Below are 25,637 nucleotides of genomic sequence, written 5' to 3' on the forward strand. Positions count from 1 at the left end.
GGGGAGGGACATCTTGGGGGCCCCTACAGGCTCTGGGGCCCTGGGGCAGCTGCCTATTTTTTCCTATGGTAGCTCCGGCCCTGCCAGTCCTGAGTCGCACACCGCGTGGTGCCCATCTGTCTTCGGAATCCCCCGCAGATTATTGTAGGTAAATAGCCAGGTCTGGGTGCCCCCACTATAGCATAGCTAGGTACAGGTGTCCCCCAGTATAGGTTATGTAGGTACAGGTGTTGCTCAGTATAGGCTAGGTACGTACAGGTGTCACTCAGGATAGGCTAGGTAGGTACAGGTGTCACTCAGGTACAGGTGTCACTCAGGATAGGCTAGGTAGGTACAGGTGTCACTCAGGATAGGCTAGGTAGGTACAGGTGTCACTCAGGATAGGCTAGGTAGGTACAGGTGTCACTCAGGATAGGCTAGGTAGGTACAGGTGTTGCTCAGTATAGGCTAGGTACGTGCAGGTGTCACTCAGGATAGGCTAGGTAGGTGTCCCCCAGAAAAGGTTAAGTAGGTGCTCCCCAGGAAAGGTTTGGTAAGTGCCCCCCAGTAAAGGTTAGGTAGATACCCCCCAGGAAAGGTTTGGTAGGTGCCCCCCAAGATAGGCTGGTTATGTGCCCCCCAGGATAGGCTGGCTAGGTACAGGAGCCCAACTGTATAAGTTAGTTAGGTGCAGGGGCCCCTGTACATTATAAACAGTGTCAGTACGTTTAGGTATAGTGCCCCCCACCGCTCGATCCCCCCCTGCCCCCTGATCGCCCACAGCACCCCTCAGACCCCCCGCCCACCCCCCAGACCCATGTTTGCACCCAATCACCCCCCTAATCACCCATCAATTACTCCCTGTCACTATCTATAAACTGTATTTTTTTTAGGTTAGATCCTAACTGCCCCCTGATCATCCCCCCACACCCTCAGATCCTCCCCAGACCCCCCCCCCCCGTCCGTGTATTGTATACATCTGTTCTCACCTGTCGATCACCTGTCAATCAGCCATCAATCACCCCCTGTCACCACCTGTCACTGCCACCCATCAATCAGCCCTTAACCTGCCCCTTGCGGGCAATCTGATCACCCACCCACACCATCAGATCACACGCAGCCCCGACGTCAGATCACCTCCCAAGTGCATTGTTTACATATATTCTCTCCTCTAAACACCCACTAATTACCCATCAATCACCCATCAATCACCCCTGTCACTGCTACCCATCAGATTAGACCCTTATCTGCCCCTAGACCCCAGCCCTGATCACCTCGCCAGTGCATTGCTTGCATCTATTCCCCCCTCTAATCACATCTTGACACCCATCAATCACCTCCTGTCACCACCTGTCACCCCCTAGCACACCTACCCATCAGATCAGGCCCTAATTTGCCCCGTGTGGGCTCCTGATCACTCGGTCAAACCCTCAGATCCCCCTCAGACCCCCTTCCGATCACCTCCCCAGTGCATTGATTGCATCTATTTTCCCCTCTAACCACCCCCTGAGACACCCATCAATCACCTCCTGTCACCCCCCTAGCACTCCTATCCATCAGATCAGGCCCAATACAACCTGTCATCTAAAAGGCCATTCTGCTTATGACCGGTTCCACAAAATTCGCCCCCTCATAGACCACCTGTCATCAAAATTTGCAGATGCTTATACCCCTGAACAGTCATTTTGAGACATTTGGTTTCCAGACTACTCACGGTTTTGGGTCCGTAAAATGCCAGGGCAGTATAGGAACCCCACAAGTGACCCCATTTTAGAAAGAAGACACCCCAAGGTATTCTGTTAGGTGTATGACGAGTTCATAGAAGATTTTATTTTTTGTCAAAAGTTAGCGGAAATTGATTTTTATTGTTTTTTTTCACAAAGTGTCATTTTTCACTAACTTGTGACAAAAAATAAAATCTTCTATGAACTCACCATACACCTAACGGAATACCTTGCGGTGTCTTCTTTCTAAAATGGGGTCACTTGCGGGGTTCCTATACTGCCCTGGCATTTTAGGGGCCCTAAACCGTGAGTAGTAGTCTAGAAAACAAATGCCTCAAAATGACCTGTGAATAGGACGTTGAGCCCCTTAGCGCACCTAGGCTGCAAAAAAGTGTCACACATGTGGTATCACCGTACTCAGGAGAAGTAGTATAATGTGTTTTGGGGTGTATTTTTACACATACCCATGCTGGGTGGGAGAAATCTCTCTGTAAATGGACAATTGTGTGTAAAAAAATTTTGGGTATATGTAAAAATACACCACAAAACATATACTTATATTTTACTACTTCTTCTGAGCACGGCAGTACCACATGTGTGGCACCAGGGTTGCTCGTAAACTACGCCACCGCGAATCTACGCATCGTAGTACGCAACTACGCATCGTAGTTCGTAGGCGAAGTGTAAGAACTACACGTACGCATTTCCGCGTAGTCGTAGTCTCGCTATGCGAAGCTTCGCCCGCTACGCGTAGTTGTCGTATGTATTGCGAAGTCAACTACGTGTGCGGTAACTGCATCTACATAGATCATTGCGCATGCGCAGAAATTTTATTGCCCTTTATATGCATACAATTCCGCATTGGAGGGTGGAATGTATGCTTATATTAGTTTATATATGCGCATATTTTAGTAAGTAGATTATTGCGGAAATTTTTCCGCATAAGAGCATAAGCGGTCGCATCAACTACGCTACGCACTACGTGAAGCTTGCGTATTTTAACGCGTAGTCTACGGTATGCTAACGTAGCGAAGTTGCTGATTTCGGAGCCATAGATTGCGAAGCCTATTTGCGTAAAAATACGCGTAGTTCCAGCGTAGTGAAGTTGGCTGACTACGACCATCCCTGTGTGGCACTTTTTTGCAGCCTAACTGCGCTAAGGGGCCCAAAGTTCAATGAGTACCTTTAGGATTTCACAGGTCATTTTGAGGCATTTGGGTTCAAGACTACTTCTCACGGTTTAGGGCCCCTAAAATGTCAGGACAGTATAGGAACCCCACAAGTGACCCCATTTTAGAAAGAAGACACCCCGAGGTATTCTGTTAGGTGTATGACGAGTTCATAGAAGATTTTATTTTTTGTCACAAGTTAGCGGAAATTGATTTTAAGTGGTTTTTTTTTGCACAAAGTGTCAATTTCCGCTAACTTGTGACAAAAAAAAAACTTCTATAAACTCACCATACACCTAACAGAATACCCTGCGGTGTCTTCTTTCTAAAATGGGGTCACTTGTGGGGTTCCTATACTGCCCTGGCATTTTAGGGGCCCTAAACCATGAGGAGTAGAGTTGGGCCGAACGGTTCGCCTGCGAACGGTTCCATGCGAACTTCAGTGGTTCGCGTTCGCGTCCCGCAGGCGAAGTTTTGCGGAAGTTCGGTTCGCCCCATAATGCACCATGAGGGTCAACTTTGACCTTCTACATCACAGTCAGCAGGCCCAGTGTAGCCAAATTAGGCTACACTAGCCCCTGGAGCCACTCCCCCCTAATAAAAGGCAGGCAGCGGCGGCCATTAAGCTCACTCGTGTGCCTGCGTTAGTGAGAGTAGGGAGAGCTGCTGCAGACTGTCTCTCATAGGGAAAGATTAGTTAGGCTTAGCTTGTTCCTGGCTGCATACCTGTTCTGTTCAGTGAGCCCACCATACCTGTTCTGTTCAGTGAGCCCACTTGATACCTGCATACCTGTTCAGTGAACCTGCCACTGCATACCTGTTCTGTGAACCCACCACTGCATACCTGTACTGTGAACCCACCACTGCATACCTGTTCAGTGAACCCACCACTGCATACCTGTTCTGTGAACCCACCACTGCATACCTGTTCAGTGAACCCACCACTGCATACCTGTTCAGTGAACCTGCCACTGCATACCTGTTCTGTGAACCCACCACTGCATACCTGTTGTGTTCAGTGAACCCGCCACTGTATACCTGTTCAGTGAACCTGCCACTGCATACCTGTTCTGTGAACCCGCCACTGTATACCTGTTCTGTTCAGTGAACCCGCCACTGCATACCTGTTCTGTTCAGTGAGCCTGCCACTGTATACCTGTTCTGTTCAGTGAACCCGCCACTGCATACCTGTTCTGTTCAGTGAACCTGCCACTGCATACCTGTACTGTTCAGTGAACCCGCCACTGCATACCTGTTCTGTTCAGTGAACCCGTCACTGTATTCCTGTTCAGTGAACCTGCCACTGCACTCTCGCCATGGTGCGCACCAGTCCAGCACTGCCGTCACTACACAAACAGCTGTTTGCGGTGCGTTACACGGTGAGTTTGGTGTGTCAGTGTGAAGCAGTACCTTAATTACACTACCTGATTGATGTATACACATGCAAGATGTTTTAAAGCACTTTAGGCCTGTCATTTAGCATTCAATGTGATTTCTGCCCTTAAAACGCTGCTTTGCGTCAAATCCAGATTTTTCCCGGGGACTTTTGGCATGTATCCCACTCCTCCACCTGGGGGTCCAGGTGTTAGACCCCTTGAAACATCTTTTCCATCACTTTTGTGGCCAGCATAATTTTTTTTTTTTTCAAAGTTCGCATCCCCATTGAAGTCTATTGCGGTTCGCGAACTTTTACGCGAACCGAACCTTACGCGGAAGTTCGCGAACCCGGTTCGCGAACCTAAAATCGGAGGTTCGGCACCACTCTAGTGAGGAGTAGTCTAGAATCCAAATGCCTCAAAATGACCTGTGAATAGGACATTAGGCCCCTTAGCGCACCTAGGTTGCAAAAAAGTTCCACACATGTGGTATTGCCGTACTCAGGAGAAGTAGTATAATGTGTTTTGGGGTGTATTTTTACACATACCCACGCTGAGTGGGAGAAATATCTCTGCATAAATGACAATTTTTTGATTTTTTTTTTACACAATTGTCCATTTACAGAGATATTTCTCCCACTCAGTATGGGTATGTGTAAAAATACACCCCAAAACACATTATACTACTTCTCCAGAGTACGGCGATACCACATGTGTGGCACTTTTTTGCAGCCTAACTGCGCTAAGGGGCCCAAAGTCCAATGAGCACCTTTAGGCTTTACAGGGGTGCTTACAATTAGGCACCCCCCAAAATGCCAGGACAGTAAACACACCCCACAAATGACCCCATTTTGCGACATTTGGTTTCAAGACTACTCCTCACGGTTAGGGCCCCTAAAATGCCAGGGCAGTATAGGAATCCCACAAATGACCCCATTTTAGAAAGAAGACACCCAAAGGTATTCCGTTAGGAGTATGGTGAGTTTTTAGAAGATTTTATTTTTTGTCACAAGTTAGCGGAAAATGACACTTTGTGAAAAAAAAACCCAATTAAAATCAATTTCCGCTAACTTGTGACAAAAAATAAAATCTTCTATGAACTGACCATACTCCTAACGGAATACCTTGGGATGTCTTCTTTCTAAAATGGGGTCATTTGTGGGGTTCCTATACTACCCTGGCATTTTAGGGGCCCTAAACCGTGAGTAGTCTTGAAACCAAATGTCGCAAAATGACCTGTGAAATCCTAAAGGTACTCATTGGACTTTGGGCCCCTTAGTGCAGTTAGGCTGCAAAAAAGTGCCACACATGTGGTATCGCTGTACTCAGGAGAAGTAGTATAATGTGTTTTGGGGTGTATTTTTACACATACCCATGCTGAGTGGGAGAAATCTCTCTGTAAATGGACAATTGTGTGTAAAAAAAAATAAAAAAATTGTCATTTACAGAGATATTTCTCCCACCCAGCGTGGGTATGTGTAAAAATACACCCCAAAACACATTATACTACTTCTCCTGAGTACGGCAATACCACATGTGTGGCACTTTTTTGCAGCATAACTGCGCTAAGGGGCCCAAAGTCCAATGAGCACCTTTAGGCTTTACAGGGGTGCTTACAATTACGCACCCCCAAAATGCCAGGACAGTAAACACACCCCACAAATGACCCCATTTTGGAAAGTAGACACTTCAAGGTATTCAGAGAGGAGCATAGTGAGTCAGTGGTAGAGTTGGGCCGAACCTCCGATTTTAGGTTCGCGAACCTGGTTCGCGAACTTCCGCGGAAGGTTCGGTTCGCGTTAAAGTTCGCGAACCGCAATAGACTTCAATGGGGATGCGAACTTTGAAAAAAAAAAAATAATTATGCTGGCCACAAAAGTGATGGAAAAGATGTTTCAAGGGGTCTAACACCTGGAGGGGGGCATGGCGGAGTGGGATACATGCCAAAAGTCCCCGGGAAAAATCTGGATTTGACGCAAAGCAGCGTTTTAAGGGCAGAAATCACATTGAATGCTAAATGACAGGCCTAAAGTGCTTTAAAACATCTTGCATGTGTATACATCAATCAGGTAGTGTAATTAAGGTACTGCTTCACACTGACACACCAAACTCACCGTGTAACGCACCGCAAACAGCTGTTTGTGTAGTGACGGCCGTGCTGGACTGGTGCGCACCATGGCGAGAGTGCAGGTTTTGGTGGCTTTACAGCCCATATGGTCGCCTGGCTGATGTAGCTGAATGACAGAACAGTGACTGTCCAGCTGATCAAATTTGGTCTGACCACAATGAAGCAACGACCTTATTATCTTTTGTGTGCCCCCCCAGACACTCATCTAGGCGCCGGTCATTGCTTCATTGTGATACGCAAGCCCCTTCACCATGGCAAGGTAATGATCACGAAGGGGAATGGGCGCATGTACATGCCTTTTCTTTTGTTGTTGCAGCTGCCCGCAGTGCAGCCAGAAAAATTAGGCAGTCATGTACACGCACCAGAAAAATTATTACAGCGGCCGCTGCTAGCAGCGGCCTAAAAAATTCAGCAATCCGCCTGGAGTCCCGGACCCTGTTGGTGGTGGCGGAGAAGGTAGTCAAGCGGCCTGCAGGCAGACATGCTGTGTGGAGGGACTGGGAGCGACTTAGTCTTCTTGGGGCAGGCCAGGCAGCCAGTCACACGGCGTGCAGGCAGAGATGCTGTGTGTGCGGGGACTGACTTAGTCTTGGGGCGGGCAGCAGCCCTCCGGGATCCATGCCTCATTCATTTTGATAAAGGTGAGGTACTTAACACTTTTGTGACTTAGGCGACTTCTCTTCTCTGTGACAATGCCTCCAGCTGCGCTGAAGGTCCTTTCTGACAGGACGCTTGCGGCAGGGCAGGAGAGAAGTTGGATGGCAAATTGGGACAGCTCTGGCCACAGGTCAAGCCTGCGCACCCAGTAGTTCAAGGGTTCCTCATCGCTGTTCACAGCAGTGTCTACATCCACACTTAAGGCCAGGTAGTCGGCTACCTGCCGTTCCAGGCGTTGGTGGAGGGTGGATCCGGAAGGGCTACGGCGAGGCGTTGGACTAAAGAACGTCCGCATGTCCGTCATCACCATGAGATCGCTGGAGCGTCCTGTCTTTGACTGCGTGGACACGGGAGGAGGATTAGTGGCAGTGGTACCTTGCTGGCGTTGTGCCGTCACATCACCCTTAAAGGCATTGTAAAGCATAGTTGACAGCTGGTTCTGCATGTGCTGCATCCTTTCCACCTTCCGGTGAGTTGGTAACAGGTCCGCCACTTTGTGCCTGTACCGAGGGTCTAGTAGTGTGGCCACCCAGTACAGCTCATTCCCCTTGAGGTTTTTTATACGGGGGTCCCTCAACAGGCAGGACAGCATAAAAGACGACATCTGCACAAAGTCGGATCCAGTACCCTCCATCTCCTCTTGCTCTTCCTCAGTGACGTCAGGTAAGTCAACCTCCTCCCCCCCAGCCACGAACAATACCACGGGAAGGTTGAGCAGCACAAGCCCCTTGCGATGCCTGCTGAGGTTGTTCTCCTGCCGCTGTCCCCTCCTCCTCCTCCTCCTCCCCCAAAGAAACACCTTGCTCATCATCCTCTGAGTCTGACTCGTCTTCTGCACACGACTTCTCTTCTTCCTCCTCCTCCCCCCTCTGTGCTGCCGCAGGTGTTGAGGAAACAGCTGGGTCTGATGAAAATTGGTCCCATGCCTGTTCCTGCCGTAACGGTTCCTGGTCACGCTCATTCACAGCTTCATCCGCCACTCTACGCACAGCACGCTCCAAGAAGTAAGCGTAGGGAATTAAGTCGCTGATGGTGCCCTCACTGCGGCTCACCAGGTTGGTCACCTCCTCAAACGGCCGCATGAGCCTGCATGCATTTTCCATCAGTGTCCAGTTGTCGGGCCAGAACATCCCCATCTTCCCAGACTGTTTCATTCTACTGTAGTTGTAGAGGTAGTGGGTCACGGCTTTCTTCTGTTCTAGCAGGCGGGAGAACATGAGCAGGGTCGAGTTCCAGCGAGTCGGGCTATCGCAAATGAGGCGTCTCACCGGCATGTTGTTTTTGCGCTGAATTTCCGCAAAGCGTGCCATGGCTGTGTAAGACTGCCTCAAATGCCCACAGAACTTCCTGGCCTGCTTCAGGACATTCGCTAAGCCAGGGTACTTTGCCACAAATCTTTGAACCACTAGATTCATGACATGTGCCATGCAGGGTATGTGTGTCAGCTTCCCCATATGCAAAGCGGCAAGCAGATTGCTGCCGTTGTCGCACACCACGTTGCCTATCTCCAGGTGGTGCGGGGTCAGCCACTCATCCACCTGTTTCTTAAGAGCAGCCAGGAGAGCTGCTCCAGTGTGACTCTCCGCTTTGAGACAAGACATGTCTAAGATGGCGTGACACCGTCTTACCTGGCATGCAGCATAGGCCCTGCGGAGCTGGGGCTGTGTAGCTGGAGAGGAGAACTGCCACTCAGCCAAGGAGGAGGAGGACAGCGAAGAGCATGTAGCAGGAGGAGAGGAGGTGGCAGGAGGCCTGCCTGCAAGCCGTGGAGGTGTCACAATTTGGTCCGCTGCGCCCTGCTTGCCATCGTTCACCACCAGGTTCACCCAATGGGCTGTGTAGGTAATGTAGCGGCCCTGCCCGTGCTTGGCAGACCAGGCATCCGTGGTCAGGTGTACCCTTGACCCAACGCTCTTCGCAAGAGATGACACCACTTGCTTCTCAACTTCACGGTGCAGTTGGGGTATGGCCTTTCTCGAAAAATAAGTGCGGCCTGGCATCTTCCACTGCGGTGTTCCGATGGCCACAAATTTACGGAAGGCCTCAGAGTCCACCAGCCGGTATGGTAACAGCTGCCGAGCTAACAGTTCCGCCACGCCAGCTGTCAGACGCCGGGCAAGGGGGTTACTGGCCGAAATTGGCTTCTTCCGCTCAAACATTTCCTTCACGGACACCTGACTGCTGCTGTGGGCAGAGGAGCAGGAACCGCTCAAGGGCAGAGGCGGAGTGGAGGAGGGTGCCTGTGAAGGTGGAAGGGAGAAAGCGGCAGAAGCAGATAATGCACCTGATGGAGGAGGAAGAGGAGAAGGAGGGTGGCTTTGCTTTTGTGTGCTGCTGCTGCTTTTGCTCAGGTGGCCATCCCATTGCTGTTTGTGCCTTTTCTCCAGGTGCCTTCGTAAGGCACTTGTCCCTACGTGAGTGTTGGCCTTTCCACGGCTCAATTTTTGTTGGCAGAGCGAACAGATGGCTTTGGTCCGATCTGAGGCACACACATTAAAAAATTTCCACACCGCTGAGCCACCCTGGGATGTGGGCACTATGGGGACCGTCACCTCAGCAGCTGATGCTGAAGGGCAAGTTGGCTGGCTGTACATAGGTGGCGATACATGGTGCCGGACTCTGCCACCAGCTGTTTCTGACGAAGAGCTGCCCCAGCTTCTTTCAGCAACTTCTCTCCTCCTACTACTCTCTGACTCCCCCTCTGAACTGTCCCCCTCTTCATCTCCTCTATTGGGAACATACAGAGGATCCCTATCATCGTCATCATCGTAATCATCCTGCCCAGCTTCGCTTGCCTCAGACAAATCCAAACATGCACCATCAGTAGGTCCTTCATCCTCCTTACACGTTACATCCATAGTGTTGCCGGGTAACTCAAATATATGAGCTGGTGAAAATTCATCTGGCTGTAAAAACAATGGCTGTGCATCAGTGATTTCAACACTAAATAATTATTGCGAAGTGTCAAATGCAGCGGAAGTGGTGCTAGTAGTAGCGCTGGTGGCTGAGCAAGATGAGGTGTTCTGTGTCGCTAAATACTCAACCACGTCCTGACAATCTTGGGAGGTGATGGGACGTGCCTTCTTCCGAGCACTGTACTGTGGGCCAGGTCCACACGAAATTACATTTACACGACCTCGTGCAGATCTGCCGGGTGGCCTTCCTCTGACTCTGGCACTACCTCTTCCTCTACCTGTTTTGTCCATATCGGGTATGCACGGAGTGGTATATCACACTGCGTGCACTCACGTAGGTAGGTGGGTTCACTTAACTGCACAGGTATGCGCACTGATGCGGTGGGTTCACTGAACAGAACAGGTATACAATGGCGGGTTCACAGAACAGGTATGCAGTGGCAGGTTCACTGAACACAACAGGTATGCAGTGGCAGGTTCACTGAACACAACAGGTATGCAGTGGCGGGTTCACTGAACAGGTATACAGTGGCGGGTTCACTGAACAGAACAGGTATGCAGTGGCGGGTTCACTAAACAGAACAGGTATACAGTGGCGGGTCCACTGAACAGAACAGGTATGCAGTGGCGGGTTCACTGAACAGGTATACAGTGGCGGGTCCACTGAACAGAACAGGTATACAGTGGCGGGTTCACTAAACAGAACAGGTATACAGTGGCGGGTTCACAGAACAGGTATGCAGTGGTGGGTTCACAGCACAGGTATGCAGTGGTAGGTTCAATGAACAGGTATACAGTGGCGGGTCCACTGAACAGAACAGGTATGCAGTGGCAGGTTCACTGAACAGGTATACAGTGGCGGGTCCACTGAACAGAACAGGTATGCAGTGGCGGGTTCACTGAACAGGTATGCAGTGGTGGGTTCACAGAACAGGTATGCAGTGGTGGGTTCAATGAACAGGTATACAGTGGCGGGTCCACTGAACAGAACAGGTATGCAGTGGCAGGTTCACTGAACAGGTATGCAGTTTTGGGTTCACAGCACAGGTATGCAGTGGTGGGTTCACAGCACAGGTATGCAGTGGTGGGTTCAATGAACAGGTATACAGTGGCGGGTCCACTGAACAGAACAGGTATGCAGTGGCAGGTTCACTGAACAGGTATGCAGTGGTGGGTTCACAGCACAGGTATGCAGTGGTGGGTTCACAGAACAGGTATGCAGTGGTGGGTTCACAGCACAGGTATGCAGTGGTGGGTTCAATGAACAGGTATACAGTGGCGGGTCCACTGAACAGAACAGGTATGCAGTGGCAGGTTCACTGAACAGGTATGCAGTGGTGGGTTCACAGCACAGGTATGCAGTGGTGGGTTCACTGAACAGGTATGCAGTGGTGGGTTCACAGCACAGGTATGCAGTGGTGGGTTCACAGCACAGGTATGCAGTGGTGGGTTCACAGCACAGGTATGCAGTGGTGGGTTCACAGCACAGGTATGCAGTGGTGGGTTCACAGAACAGGTATGCAGCCAGACAGGAACAAGTTAAGTCTAACTAATCTTTCCCTGAGAGACAGTCTGCAGCAGCTCGCCCTACTCTCACTAACGCAGGCAGCACACGAGTGACCGTAATGGCCGCCGCTGCCTGCCTTATATAAGGATGGGGTGGGGCTCCAGGGGCTAGTGTAGCCTAATTGGCTACACTGGGCCTGCTGACTGTGATGTAGAGGGTCAAAGTTGACCCTCCATGTGCATTATGGGGCGAACCGAACTTCCGCAAAGGTTCGCCTGCGGGACGCGAACGCGAACCACTGAAGTTCGCATGGAACCGTTCGCAGGCGAACCGTTCGGCCCAACTCTAGTAACCAGTGGCGTAGCTAAAGAGCTGTGGGCTCCGATGCAAGTTTTACAATGGGGGCCCCCCAAGCACTGTATAAATAACAAATGATACGGCCGAAACCTGTCAATGGCAAATACAGTGTCAGAGCCTCAGAGGTGCAAGAAGGGGACAGGGGACAGCTTGTTAATTATTAACACTATTCAAAGTATCTATAGAAGTTATTGTTATGAGCACAGGACCAATAGAGAGCTAATACTGTAGTTGAGGGAGGGCCCTTCGGGGCCCCTCTGGCCCAAGGGCCCCGATGCGGTCGCTACCTCTGCACCCCCTATTGCTACGCCCCTGTGAGTAACCCTGGGGTGACTGCAGTCTCAAAGCGGAGCAAGAAAGATTTGTACAAAATATCTAACTCAGATTGTCACAAATAAAGTATATTTCAAATCTACACAAATAAAGTCTACTTATTGCCACCAGCAAACCACGAGGATTAAGAATTGGCAGTTCCAAGACGATATGCGAGTGGATCATCATCACAATTGGCAGGCAGCAGAGGAGAGCTCAGCCTGTGCTAGCATCCGGGACATTCCTCAGCATAATATCCCCCTCCAGGGGTCAGTAGCCCCCCAGCCCAGTATAATGTGTGGCGGGGATCCCCTCCTTCATATTGCGGGGGCAGTGACAGGAGACCCCGTATATCAGACATGTTACCCCCTGATAATGATGGAGACAGAGGAGATCGGGGGAGCAGGAAGCGGAGCTGGTCACATTACAGCGGGATTTCCCGGCCACTGTCGCCGCTCAGAAGACCCCCGTGACTGTAATGGAGGAGGGGAGACCCCTGCCAGCCGGGCGGCCGCACACAGGGGGCGCACCGCTACTTTCCGGGGGAATTAAACCCACTTTTCTCCCGGCGAGGAAACACAAGCAGAGAGCCGAGGAGTGACAGCTGTGTGGAGGGGCGGCTGAGAGTCCGGATCCCACCAATAGGAAGACGGGACGAGTTACTGTCAGCAGCCAATGGCAGCGCAGCCGGAGAGAGTATATAAGCGCTCACTGGCGGTCACTTGCAATGTTACACTTTGTTGCAAAATAACTAGGAAGATGGCAGAGACCGCCCCAGCAGCCGCCCCTCCCGCAGCGGAGCCCGCCGCCAAGAAGAAGCAGACTAAGAAGGCGGCAGCCGGAGGAGGAGCCAAGAAAGGCAGCAAGAAGCCTTCCGGCCCCGCCGTGTCCGAGCTCATCCTCAAGGCCGTGTCCGCCTCCAAAGAGCGCAGCGGGGTCTCCCTGGCCGCCCTGAAGAAGGCTCTGGCTGCCGGAGGCTACGATGTGGAGAAGAATAACAGCCGCCTCAAGCTGGCCATCAAGGGCTTGCTGACAAAGGGCAGCCTCGTCCATGTCAAAGGTACCGGCGCCTCCGGATCCTTCAAGGTCAGCAAGAAGGAGGCAGCCGGCAAAGAGCACAAGAAGCCGGCGGCGGCCAAGAAGAAGCCAGCGGCTGCCGCCAAGCCTAAGAAGCCGGCTACTGCCAGGAAGCCCAAAGCCGCCAAGTCCCCGAAGAAGCCTAAGAAAGCCCCCAGCGCCGCCAAGAAGAGCCCCGCTAAGAAGGCGGCCAAGAAACCGGCGGCAGCTGCTGCCAAGAAGGCTAAAGCCAAGAAAGCGGCCAAGAGCCCTGCTAAGAAGGCAGCCAAACCTAAAGCCGCCAAAAGCCCGGCAAAGAAGGCAGCCAAGCCCAAGAAGGCCGCTCCTAAGAAGAAATAAGCCGCAGTTCGGCTCTCCAGAAACACAAAGGCTCTTTTCAGAGCCACCCACATTTCCCCTGAAGGGCTGCTGTATATTCCCGAGTATATTGTTAGCAGGTGTGCAGTGACTCCCTAGTAAGGTGCTGCTCTTCCTCTGCATGGGGGAGGCGGCCATACACGCTGCGGGGGTCACACAATCGGGGGAAGTGGGGATCGCTTCACTGTATAAATCCTAAATTTAGCGGAGTTTAATCGAGTTTGGGGATCATTGGAAATTGATGTTTCACCGTCATGTCTACATAATGCTATAGTTATAGGAATGCATCGGAGCATATGTGGCTTTGATCTAAGCTATAGAATTGCCGGGTGCCCATAACGTGTCTGTGTAAAAACTACCTATGCCCAAGCAGAAAGGGACCTTTTCCTACATGTCGTGTATATACATATCGGAGCTAGGTGAGGGGGCAATAAATAGTTTGATAATCTTTCTTAAGCGTCACAGGGGTCCTCAGTGCTCAAGTTGCCAACACACTCGTCCTGAGCGATATCTGGAGAAATTGCAGTGTGTGTAGCGCCTACCGGTTACTGTGCGTGTAAATGAGGAAGGGGAAACGAGGAATGCCTGCTCTGGGTCGCACGATCAGAGTGAATGGACTCTTCAGCCGCAATGATCACCGGATGGTAATGTTCCCCATTAGTGTTGTCCGGATCATGAACGATTCGGATCTTTGATCCGAATCTATTTTATGAGTCGATCATCCGAATCATCAAAATGAGTGATTCGGATCGCAAAAGGGGCGGGGCCAAAAGCGACACGCCCCCTCTCAGCGGGCAGCGGGCTCCTGGAAGCAGAGCTGAGATGGATCGCTCTGTTGGAGGGGAGGCAGCCTTGCAGGGAGACAGGTAGATGAGAGAGAGGGGACATGGGTGCCACTGCCAGATATGTGTAGAGCACACATACTGGCTGCAATGTGCTGCCCATTATAGGCTGGCTGTTCCGTAGTGCTGCACAGTGACCACATTGGAAGCTTTTGGCTCAGCACAGCTCAGTAACTTTGCAGGCACTGTGATTGCAGGGCAAAATGATCCTCCTCCACTGGGCACTAAAGAGCTACACTTATCTTCTGGGAATGCTTTCTATCACTGTGCGACGTTTGCATGGAAAGTACACAGATGAGCATATAGGTGAAATACATGTAAAGCTATGATTGCAGCATGTGGGTATTGTGTGCACAAACATTTCTGCTCTCTGCTCGTCTCTCCTCCCTTCTCTGTCCAGTCCCTGCCCTCTGTCCATCTTCTCCCCTTCTCTGTGTGTCCACCCCCCTCCCCTTCTCTTGTCCACAGACCTGTCCTGCTAGTCATCTCACCCCGAATGCTTCGGTAGTAAAATGATCCGAGATTCAGATCAAAGATCCGGATCTTTTCAATGATCCGATTCGAATCATCCGGATCATTGAAAAGATCCGAACTTCCCATCTCTATTCCCCATCGTATAGTTATTAGCAGCAAGTCCTGTGATAAAGTTGGATAATGCTTATTATATAATCTGAAATGAGCCACTATTATAGTCTGGCGCGTTTAACATGAACGAATGGAAAACAAAAAATCTGATTAGCCGAAGTTTTCAAATATCCCGCTTGTAATATGTGAACGGTCTTTCCCGCCATTTTATCGACCAACAACGACACGATCTGTCTCCGACTCTCCGGTCCCATCCCGGATGACAGAGCCGGCTATAGCTTCCAGAGAGGAGCTCAGCGCTGCTTCCTAATACAACTTTCTCCAATCAGCAGCCGTCATCCTCCCCCCCTGCAATTATCCTGTAGTCACCATTCCCCATCCCAACCATACAATGCAAGCCGCTGTTAGTGATCGGTAAGATGAGGGGGGGGATGATGAATAAGCAGCAGCCGTTACCAGGCTGCTCAGTATAATTCTGAGTCTATCTACTCGGGTCTCCGCATCCTTCAGCCGAATCCCGATAGAAGCAACAACACCCGCTATCGTAGTGCGCTGCATATAGCAATGCCAACTACTTCATAAACTAGTTGTCGTGACAGCACTTTTATGGAGTAAGTGGGTGGCCCTGAAAAGGACCCTTTATGCAGCATGGTAAGGAGATGGAGTGGCTTAGCCCCCGAAGCCGTAGAGGGTGCGCCCCTGGCGCTTGAGGGCGTACACCACATCCATGGCGGTGACCGTCTTCCTCTTGGCGTGCTCGGTGTAGGTGACGGCGTCCCGGATGACGTTCTCCAGGAAAACCTTCAACACTCCGCGGGTCTCCTCATAGATGAGGCCGGAGATGCGCTTGACACCCCCTCTGCGGGCCAGGCGGCGGATGGCGGGCTTAGTGATGCCCTGGATGTTATCCCGGAGCACCTTTCTGTGCCGCTTGGCGCCTCCTTTCCCGAGTCCCTTCCCGCCCTTTCCTCGGCCAGACATAGCTCTGCTGTACACTCTCTAGTGTTGTCCGGATCATGAACGATTCGGATCTTTGATCCGAATCTATTTTATGAGTCGATCATCCGAATCATCAAAATGAACGATTCGGATCGCAAAAGGGGCGGGGCCAGGAGCGACACGCCCCCTCTCAGCGGGCAGCGGGGTCTTAGAAGCAGAGCAGAGATGGATCGCTCTGTTGGATGGGAGACAGCCTTGCAGGGAGACAGGTAGATGAGAGAGAGGGGACATGGGTGCCACTGCCAGATATGTGTAGAGCACACATACTGGCTGCAATGTGCTGCCCATTATAGGCTGTCTGTTCCGTAGTGCTGCACAGTGATCACATTGGAAACTTTTGGCTCAGCACAGCTCAGTAACTTTGCAGACAGTGTGATTGAAAGGCAATATAATCCTCCTGCACTCCGCACTAAACAGCTGCACTTATCTTCTGGGAATGCTTTCTTTCACTGTGCGACCTTTTCTTTCAAAGTGTACAGATGAACATATAGGTGAAATATATGTAAAGCATATGACTTCAGCATGTGGGTATTACGTGCACAAGCATTTCTGCTCTCTGCTCGTCCCTCCTCCCTTCTCTGTCCACTCCCTGCCCTCTGTCCATCTTCTCCCCTTCTCTGTGTGTCCACCTCCCTCCCCTTCTCCTGTCCACAGACCTGTCCTGCTGTTCATTTCACCCCCGAATGCTTCCGGTAGTAAAATGATCCGAGATTCGGATCAAAGATCCGGATCTCTTCAATGATCCGATTCGAATCATCCGGATCATTGAAAAGATCCGAACTTCCCATCTCTAACACTCTCTACCGTGCAGATAAAGTGAGTAGTGCTGCTGCCTCCCTCACCTCTTATACAGCCTGGGCGGACCTGAGGGGAGACTGCACAGAAGGGGCGGAGCCGGTTTTCTCATACGTTTTTGTGTGGGGTCCTCCTGCCAGAGCTGGGACAAGGTCCTCCAGCACCCAAGGCTGAGACACCAAAGTGCGCCCCTCCATCCCTGCCACCCGAGCCATCAAACACTGATTGCTATTAGACTAAGAGGTGCCACAGGTCCCACAACCTCCCCAACACCTTAATATCTAGTTATCTGGCTTGCAGTCACTGCCATGTATCCCCTTTTCTTATTTCTTTCTGCTTCAAACACAATTAGGAATGACAGCTGAATGAATTCTGCGCCCCCTCCTACACTGCGCCCTGAGGCTGGAGCCTCTCCAGCCTATGCCTCGGCCCGGCCCTGCCTCCTGCCCTCGCTTTTGCCGCGCAGCCCTATTATGAAAGTAAATAAGCGATTACTGTACAAGCAGGAGAAGTTTGTCTTTCACACGATACCTCGAAATAGATTGCAGTTTTGTTTTTTTCTATCCATAATGTGGACATTCGGATAAATCCCAGTAAACTAATGATTACGTGTCTCTCTGTTCTGGTATTCACTTTTTTTTTTACTTTGAACCCACCGATTTCTCACAGGTCACAGACAGCTCTTTTGTACTAAATCGGGCACAGATTGTTAGATTGGCGGGATCGGGAAGAAACGTTACAGCCCACAGAATATCGGCGGGAAATTTGAAATAGCACCTGCTCGGGCTCAACCAATTACAGCTCCAGACGCTTTTCTATTAAGCCAATAAGAATGCCAAGAGAGTATGAGTTGCAAGCTAGAGGTTTCTGTGTGTACAGAGAATAGTGTTTTTGATTGAATAAATAAGCATCAATCGGTCATTTCATAATTGCACCCCACATTGCCCAGGTCATTATTAAAAGTCAATGAGGATTCGAGTAGTAAAAAAAATATACAATTGCGTCATGGAAGTAATGTAGATAACAGAATATTTAACGGCCTGGTCCCCTCTTCTGCCAAAACATGCGCAGTTTACAAGCTGCTGTGTGGGCTTGGGGAAAAAAAAAATCCTTTTTTGGCATTACTGGGGCCAATCAGAACATCACTCTCATGGCTGACCTAAAGCGGTAGAGCTGCAGCCACTAGTGTTGTCCAGATCATGAACGATTCGGATCTTTGATCCGAATCTATTTTGTGAGTCGAATCATCGGAATCATCAAAATGAGTGATTCGGTTCGCAAAAGGGGCGGGGCCAGGAGCGACACGCCCCCTCTCAGCAGTCAGCGGGGTCCTGGAAGCAGAGCAGAGATGGGTCGATCTGTTGAAGGGGAGGCAGCCTTGCAGGGACAGCAGGTAGATGAGAGAGAGGGGACATGGGTGCCACTGCCAGATATGTGTAGAGCACACATACTGGCTATAATGTGCTGCTCATTACAGGCTGTCTGTTCCGTAGTTGTGCACAGTGAACACATTGGAAGCTTTTGGCTCAGCTCAGCACAGCAACTTTGCAGGCACTGTGATTGCTGTGCAATAGATCCTCCAGCACTCGCTCTAAACAGCTGCACTTATCTTCTGGGAATGCTTTGGGGAATGGGAGTATACAGATGACCATATAGGTGAAATATATGTAAAGCATAGGATTGCAGCATGTGGGTATTGTGTGCAAACATTTCTGCTCTCTGCTCGTCCCTCCTCCCAACTCTGTCCACTCCCTGCGCTCTGTCCATCTTCTCCCCTTCTCTGCGTGTCCAGTCCACCCCCCTCCCCTTCTCCTGTCCAGACCTGTCCCTGCTGTTCAATTCACCCCTGAATGCCTCTGTAGTAAAATGATCCGAGATTCTGATCCGAGATTCTGATCAAAGATCCGGATCTTTTCAATGATCCGATTCAAATCATCCGGATCATTGAAAAGAACCGAACTTCCCATCTCTAGCAGCCACTACCACGGGCGAGCCTGATCATAGGAAAGCCTTGCCCGAAGAGTAGCTACAATGTTACATACTGGACGGAGCTGCCACTCGAACCTCGGCCAAAGCCCATCCAGCGGTTAGGCTGCTACTGCGATCAGGATTACGCGACGATACATGGAAGCAGACCTGCGGCTGACTACCTATATATACACACACACACACACTGCTAGATGCGACATTACAGCTCTGTATGGAGAATGTGGGGTGGCTCTGAAAAGAGCCTTTGTGGTGTGGGTGACAATGTATGACGTGCTTATGCCCTCTCGCCGCGGATCCTGCGGGCCAGCTGGATGTCTTTGGGCATGATGGTGACCCTCTTGGCGTGGATGGCGCACAGATTGGTGTCCTCGAAGAGCCCCACCAGATAAGCCTCACTGGCCTCCTGCAGAGCCATGACGGCCGAGCTCTGGAAGCGCAGGTCGGTCTTGAAGTCCTGGGCGATCTCCCGCACCAGGCGCTGGAAGGGCAGCTTGCGGATCAGCAGCTCGGTGGATTTCTGGTAACGGCGGATCTCTCGGAGAGCCACTGTACCGGGCCGGTAGCGGTGAGGCTTCTTCACTCCTCCGGTGGCCGGGGCGCTCTTCCGGGCGGCTTTGGTGGCCAGCTGCTTGCGGGGAGCTTTCCCTCCGGTGGACTTGCGGGCGGTCTGCTTAGTTCTGGCCATCGCTCAGGAAATAGTCTCTATTCACTTGCGGAAATAGAATGAGGAGAGCGGCCGGGAAGCGCCTTCTTATACAGCCCGAGCCTCTCTGTCATTGGCTGCCTCACACCACGCCCTCTACATGGAGACGCATGACAGTACGGAGAGCCAATTGTCTTTGAACCCCATCTCCATATCCCCTGTAATATTGTGTGTCTGCCTCGTGCTGCGCGGGATCCAATCACCGGGCGGCTCCTTCTAATAACCCCGCCCAGAGCAGCGGCTGCCTGACCGCTGGGAAAAGCCCACTGCACAGTATAATCTACAACTCCCACCACGCAGATGGCATGCTATGACTCCTATTTATGCAGCGTTCTGGCTTATGATTGGCCGGGGTGATCGGTGCCTTGATCTGATTGTCCGCTGGAGATCACTTGTTACTTTTCAAATCTCCCGCTACAATATTTCCGTTAGAGCAGCCCGCCAATAATGTTGCCAGTTTTGGATCTTTTTTTTTTTCATTTAATCTTCTTCATGCTGTGTGTGTGTATATATATATATATATATATATATATATATATATATATATATACAGGGGCGTAGCAATAGGGGGTGCAGAGGTAGCGACCGCATCGGGGCCCTTGGGCCAGAGGGGCCCCAAAGGGCCCTCCCTCAACGACAGTATTTGCTCTCTATTGGTCCTGTGCTCATAATAATCACTTCTATAGATACTTTGAATAGTGGTAATCATTAACAAACTGTTCCCCATCCCCTTCTTGCACCTCTGACACTAGTTGCCATTGGCAGGTTGTGGTGCGCCGTATCAATTATGTATAGAGTGCTTGGGGGGGCCCATGTAAAACTTGCATCGGGGCCCACAGCTCCTTAGCTACGCCACTGTGTATATATGTGTATATATATATATATATATATATATATATATATATATATATATATATATATTTCTTTAAAAAGAAAGAAAAAAATCGCCAGGAAACGTTGAAATGAATAGACAAAGACGAGCCGCGGTTCTCTGCAGATCTTTATATTACACGCATTTGTAGCTTTGTAATGTCGGGTTGCAGATCGGCCGGGCTGGTGATTCCTGTGGTCGGGGAAACAGTTTAGGAGAGCCGAGATCTCCCTCCCACTGAGCGCGGAATCAACCGGGTAATAGGAAGCGAGTCTCCTCGCTCCACACAGACCGATCTAGCCGAGGAACGCTCTAGAACTCAGGGGAAGTTTGGGGATCGGGATTAGTTTTGCTGGAGTGACCGGATTTCCCAGCAGATCGGATATCTGGATGGTTTGGCATCCAGCAGGTGTCACATTTACAGATTCCCTCCTATCTGATATTACTATATCTACAAGCTAGTATTTGAATAGCAAGTGTGCTGAAAACTGCGATTTCAGAATGTTGTTGGCTGTGTGGCTAGTGACTGGCTATTACAAATTATTTCCAACTCTTAAACACTCACCATACGTACAGGCATATTTTATTTTTATTGCAGCCAGTAATCTTTCTTTAGTTTGCCATATGTAATGCTAGCAATGAACTGAATTGTTTTGATTCGCAAAATGACTCAAGTATACAAAACGTCTCTAAGAAAAAGGTGCCGATATAGTTAGGCGCTGGAGCATTCAGCTATACCCAAATTGTCATAATCAAGAAGTCCCTCTTCCGATTCAGCGTCGGCAATGATACGGGAGGGGGCTGTAAATAGTTACAAAAGGAAACGGGTCTGAAGGAGAGCGGTAACCGCGGTTTAGGAATCCCACTCGGTCCCTGCATAATGAGGAAAAGAGCAATAATACTTGGAACAAGAGAGCATATAACAGCAGTACATAGCCCTGCAGTGAATGAGTGGGTGGCTCTGAAAAGAGCCTTTGGGTTTCCTGTGTAGTCGGGTGAGAGGAGATTACTTGGCGCTGGTGTACTTGGTGACGGCCTTGGTGCCCTCGGACACGGCATGCTTGGCCAGCTCTCCCGGCAGCAACAGGCGGACGGCGGTCTGGATCTCCCTGGAAGTGATAGTGGAGCGCTTGTTGTAATGAGCCAGGCGGGAAGCTTCCCCGGCGATGCGCTCGAAGATGTCATTGACGAAGGAGTTCATGATGCTCATGGCCTTGGAGGAGATGCCGGTGTCGGGGTGCACCTGCTTCAGCACCTTGTACACGTAGATGGCGTAGCTCTCCTTCCTGGTCTTCCTGCGCTTCTTGCCGTCCTTCTTCTGCACCTTACTCACCGCTTTCTTAGAGCCCTTCTTGGGTGCCGGGGCGGACTTGGCTGGTTCACCCATATCTGCGGATTCTTAGTAACTCTGCAGAGTTCGGAGACACAATGAGGAGCAGCGCCGCCTCCCCTCCTTATATAGGCGGCCTATGCTAATCAGGCTGCAGGAGAGCAGGCTCACACTATTGGATAGCGTCACTAGCGCCGCCTGATGACCGCCCCTTATAGCTCATTGGCTATATGAGAACTTACATAGTTGAAGAGCGCAGCAAACAAACTCAGATGCAATTGGCTGCTAAAGTACAGAGCCCCGCCCCGGCAATTGCTGATTAGTGGATAGCCAGACTCTCCTGCTATTGGTTGAGTTGAATAGCAGCCAATCAGGTGGCAGCGCGGGGCGGGCAGCAGAGTATATAGGGCAGGAGGAGGGTTGGGTTTGGTTATTCTCGTGTTGGAGAGTTATCTGTATCCCTGAGAAGCCATCATGTCCGGAAGAGGCAAACAAGGCGGCAAGGCTCGTGCCAAGGCCAAGACTCGCTCCTCCCGGGCCGGCCTGCAGTTCCCAGTCGGCCGTGTTCACCGTCTGCTGAGGAAGGGCAACTATGCGGAGCGGGTGGGGGCCGGAGCTCCGGTCTATCTGGCCGCAGTGCTGGAGTATCTGACCGCTGAGATCCTGGAGCTGGCTGGCAACGCCGCCCGGGACAACAAGAAGACCCGCATCATCCCCCGCCACCTGCAGCTGGCCGTGCGCAACGACGAGGAGCTCAACAAGCTGCTGGGTGGGGTGACCATCGCCCAGGGGGGCGTCCTGCCCAACATCCAGGCCGTGCTGCTGCCCAAGAAGACCGAGAGCCACAAGGCCGCCAAGAGCAAGTAACTCCCTGCAGCTAAAGGGATCGCACAGAACACCACAAAGGCTCTTTTCAGAGCCACCCACACTGTCTGCTAAAGAGCCTGATGTGCGTTTACGGTTTACTCTGTATGCAGAGACGTTTCACTGTATTATTTCAATAACCGATTAATCCGTACGCACTATATTGGCGAATAATAATGTTGTGTAAAGCACAATGGTTACATTTCATATACTAAATCCGTATTCGATTCAGCCGCATACGTTTTAAGCGGATCAGAGGTATTCTCCGTCCTGACTTGATGTTACGGATCGTACAGCTGTACAGTCCTCCCAATCCACACGCGTATAAGGGGAGCAGCCTGCAGAAAGCGCGTGTATAGCAAAAGCGTGCACAATGCATAAGCGCTCTCAGCCGCTAATAGAGCATCAGCTCCTATATACTTGGGGTGTAAACGTTTCTCTGCCGGTTGGATCTTAACAGGCTAGTTCTTACAGGAATCATCTTTTACAATGAATACTTGGGCAATTAAGCAGAGCCACCCACTGTTAAAACCACTGCCACCATGAGGTGAATAAGAGAACAACACTCCGATGCCTTTGTATTAGTTCCCTCCAAATTTTGTAATGTTGGGCCGGGTTTTCCTCATGCCCAGGAGAAAGAAACGATCATTAGGCTCATCACCGCTCCCTTCACCCCACAGCTGCTAAGGATCCGGTAGGATGTTGAGTTTACTATAATGCACTTGTGATGTAATATTTAAGCCGAATCCCGTTTTTTTTAGTTACTGCCCGTTTTTCTTTGTTACTACAAAGGTTTACAGAGGTGGGAATTCCTCATCTCATTCAGCTAACGTGTGATTTAAAAAAAAAAAAAAAAAAAAAAGCAGTACTGGATCCGGCTTAATATTACATCAGCAGCTGTATTTCATTAATCAGTTATTAAGACAATTTGGGCTCTATTCTCAATGAGTTTCCGCATGCGGTAAAGTACATGCGGGAAGTTTGCACCCAAAATACCGGCAAGTTGGGATTCTCAAAATGTTCCGCATGTTTTTTCCGCATGCGGAAAAAGTGTGATAAAAGTGCGGGATTCATGCGGTAAAATTTCCGCAAAAGTCGGTATTTTCCGCAATAAAAGATCAATTCTCAAAGATGTTCAGGCGCATCTTTTCTTCGTTAATTACCGAATTTTTATCACCTACAAGAAGTAGGTGATATATTCCGCATCCCATTGACTTTAATGAAGTGTGGAGGCTTAAGGGCTGTGCTTGGTGGACTTTAACTTTTTTTTTTTAAACACTTTTTCATGCGACCTTTTTACCGCATGATTCCCGCATGAATAATGCCTGTTTCCGCATCTTTTTTCCCGCATGCGGCAAACATGCGGAAAATGTTAGTGAATGCTAAAAAAATGCGGAGTTTACCGCTGGCGGGAATTTACCGGTAAAATTTTGCGGTACTTTTGGCTCTTTGAGAATAGAGCCCAATACAGTGAAACGTCTCTGCATGCAGAGTAAACGCACATCAGGCTCTTTAGCAGACAGTGTGGGTGGCTCTGAAAAGAGCCTTTGTGGTGTTCTGTGTGATCTCTTTAGCTGCAGGGAATTACTTGCTCTTGGCGGCCTTGTGGCTCTCGGTCTTCTTGGGCAGCAGCACGGCCTGGATGTTGGGCAGGACGCCCCCCTGGGCGATGGTCACCCCACCCAGCAGCTTGTTGAGCTCCTCGTCGTTGCGCACGGCCAGCTGCAGGTGGCGGGGGATGATGCGGGTCTTCTTGTTGTCCCGGGCGGCGTTGCCAGCCAGCTCCAGGATCTCAGCGGTCAGATACTCCAGCACTGCGGCCAGATAGACCGGAGCTCCGGCCCCCACCCGCTGCGCATAGTTGCCCTTCCTCAGCAGACGGTGAACACGGCCGACTGGGAACTGCAGGCCGGCCCGGGATGAGCGAGTCTTGGCCTTGGCACGAGCCTTGCCGCCTTGTTTGCCTCTTCCGGACATGATGACTTCAGAGATACAAAAAATTCTCCAACACAAGAATAGCCAAACCCGTCCCTCCTCATGCCCTATATACTCTGCTGCCCGCCCCGCGCTGCCACCTGATTGGCTGCTATTCACCGCAGCCAATAGCATGAGAGTCTGGCTATCCACTAATCAGCAAATGCCGGGGCGGGGCTCTGTACTTTAGTAACCAATTGCATCTGGGTTTGTTTGCTACGCTCTTCAATTATGCAAGTTTCTCATCCAGCCAATCAACTATAAGGGGCGGTCATCAGGCGGTGCTAGTAATGCTATCCAATAGTGTGAGCCGGCTCTCCTGCAGCCTGATTAGCATAGGCGGCCTATATAAGGAGGGGAGGCAGCGCTGCTCCTCATTGTGTCTCCTCACTCTGCAGAGTTGTTAAGAATCGACAGCTATGGGTGAACCAGCCAAGTCCGCCCCGGCGCCCAAGAAGGGCTCTAAGAAAGCGGTGAGTAAGGTGCAGAAGAAGGACGGCAAGAAGCGCAGGAAGACCAGGAAGGAGAGCTACGCCATCTACGTGTACAAGGTGCTGAAGCAGGTGCACCCCGACACCGGCATCTCCTCCAAGGCCATGAGCATCATGAACTCCTTCGTCAATGACATCTTCGAGCGCATCGCCGGGGAAGCTTCCCGCCTGGCTCATTATAACAAGCGCTCCACCATCACCTCCCGGGAGATCCAGACCGCCGTCCGCCTGCTGCTGCCGGGAGAGCTGGCCAAGCACGCCGTGTCCGAGGGCACCAAGGCCGTCACCAAGTACACCAGCGCCAAGTAATCTCCTCTCACCCGACTACACAGGAAACCCAAAGGCTCTTTTCAGAGCCACCCACTCATTCACTACAGGGCTATGTATTGATATTGTGTGATTTGCTTGTTAGTGATCTATTCGTGTCATGTCCCCAGTATTACTGCTCTCAAGCTGAGCAAGGAGGGGGGATTCCCACTGTGAGGTTACCGTGCTAAGCCACCCATTCAATTCATCACGGAGCTTTACTGTCCGATCACTTATGCGCTGTATAGGGACAGTACAGGTTAGGGAGTGTGATTATCATCGTACCGAGGTTATCGATCTCCTCTAGCTGCGTGGTTCTGACATATAAAG

At 50.8% G+C, this 25,637-nt stretch overlaps 7 protein-coding genes across 7 annotated transcripts; 3 read left to right on the plus strand and 4 right to left on the minus strand.

Moving 5' to 3' along the window:
* Window positions 1-12,876: 12,876 nt before the first annotated feature.
* Window positions 12,877-13,540, plus strand: LOC137535224 (histone H1A-like). Its single transcript, XM_068257040.1, has one exon. The coding sequence runs from the start codon at window positions 12,884-12,886 to the stop codon at window positions 13,538-13,540; it is 657 nt and encodes a 218-aa protein (XP_068113141.1). The 5' UTR covers window positions 12,877-12,883.
* Window positions 13,541-15,654: 2,114 nt separating this feature from the next.
* Window positions 15,655-15,966, minus strand: LOC137537053 (histone H4). Its single transcript, XM_068259200.1, has one exon. It carries the CDS (start codon window positions 15,964-15,966, stop codon window positions 15,655-15,657), a length of 312 nt encoding a protein of 103 aa, XP_068115301.1.
* Window positions 15,967-19,042: 3,076 nt separating this feature from the next.
* Window positions 19,043-19,453, minus strand: LOC137537054 (histone H3). The gene has a single exon (XM_068259201.1). It carries the CDS (start codon window positions 19,451-19,453, stop codon window positions 19,043-19,045), a length of 411 nt encoding a protein of 136 aa, XP_068115302.1.
* Window positions 19,454-21,323: 1,870 nt separating this feature from the next.
* LOC137535240 (histone H2B-like) lies at window positions 21,324-21,739 on the minus strand. The gene has a single exon (XM_068257055.1). It carries the CDS (start codon window positions 21,727-21,729, stop codon window positions 21,349-21,351), a length of 381 nt encoding a protein of 126 aa, XP_068113156.1. The 5' UTR covers window positions 21,730-21,739; the 3' UTR covers window positions 21,324-21,348.
* A 407-nt stretch (window positions 21,740-22,146) lies between these two features.
* LOC137537055 (histone H2A type 2-B) lies at window positions 22,147-22,539 on the plus strand. Its single transcript, XM_068259202.1, has one exon. The coding sequence runs from the start codon at window positions 22,147-22,149 to the stop codon at window positions 22,537-22,539; it is 393 nt and encodes a 130-aa protein (XP_068115303.1).
* A 1,581-nt stretch (window positions 22,540-24,120) lies between these two features.
* On the minus strand, window positions 24,121-24,513 carry LOC137535231 (histone H2A type 2-B-like). Its single transcript, XM_068257047.1, has one exon. The coding sequence runs from the start codon at window positions 24,511-24,513 to the stop codon at window positions 24,121-24,123; it is 393 nt and encodes a 130-aa protein (XP_068113148.1).
* A 416-nt stretch (window positions 24,514-24,929) lies between these two features.
* LOC137535232 (histone H2B-like) lies at window positions 24,930-25,328 on the plus strand. The gene has a single exon (XM_068257048.1). The coding sequence runs from the start codon at window positions 24,930-24,932 to the stop codon at window positions 25,308-25,310; it is 381 nt and encodes a 126-aa protein (XP_068113149.1). The 3' UTR covers window positions 25,311-25,328.
* Window positions 25,329-25,637: the final 309 nt, after the last annotated feature.

This window comes from Hyperolius riggenbachi, chromosome 10, assembly GCF_040937935.1.
Source record: "Hyperolius riggenbachi isolate aHypRig1 chromosome 10, aHypRig1.pri, whole genome shotgun sequence".
Classification (NCBI taxonomy): Eukaryota; Metazoa; Chordata; class Amphibia; order Anura; family Hyperoliidae; genus Hyperolius; species Hyperolius riggenbachi.

Bases quoted from the DNA above. Each gene is read 5' to 3' on its own strand.
- LOC137535224 (XM_068257040.1), top strand. From the start codon at position 12,884: ATGGCAGAGACCGCCCCAGCAGCCGCCCCTCCCGCAGCGGAGCCCGCC.
- LOC137537053 (XM_068259200.1), bottom strand. From the start codon at position 15,966: ATGTCTGGCCGAGGAAAGGGCGGGAAGGGACTCGGGAAAGGAGGCGCC.
- LOC137537054 (XM_068259201.1), bottom strand. From the start codon at position 19,453: ATGGCCAGAACTAAGCAGACCGCCCGCAAGTCCACCGGAGGGAAAGCT.
- LOC137535240 (XM_068257055.1), bottom strand. From the start codon at position 21,729: ATGGGTGAACCAGCCAAGTCCGCCCCGGCACCCAAGAAGGGCTCTAAG.
- LOC137537055 (XM_068259202.1), top strand. From the start codon at position 22,147: ATGTCCGGAAGAGGCAAACAAGGCGGCAAGGCTCGTGCCAAGGCCAAG.
- LOC137535231 (XM_068257047.1), bottom strand. From the start codon at position 24,513: ATGTCCGGAAGAGGCAAACAAGGCGGCAAGGCTCGTGCCAAGGCCAAG.
- LOC137535232 (XM_068257048.1), top strand. From the start codon at position 24,930: ATGGGTGAACCAGCCAAGTCCGCCCCGGCGCCCAAGAAGGGCTCTAAG.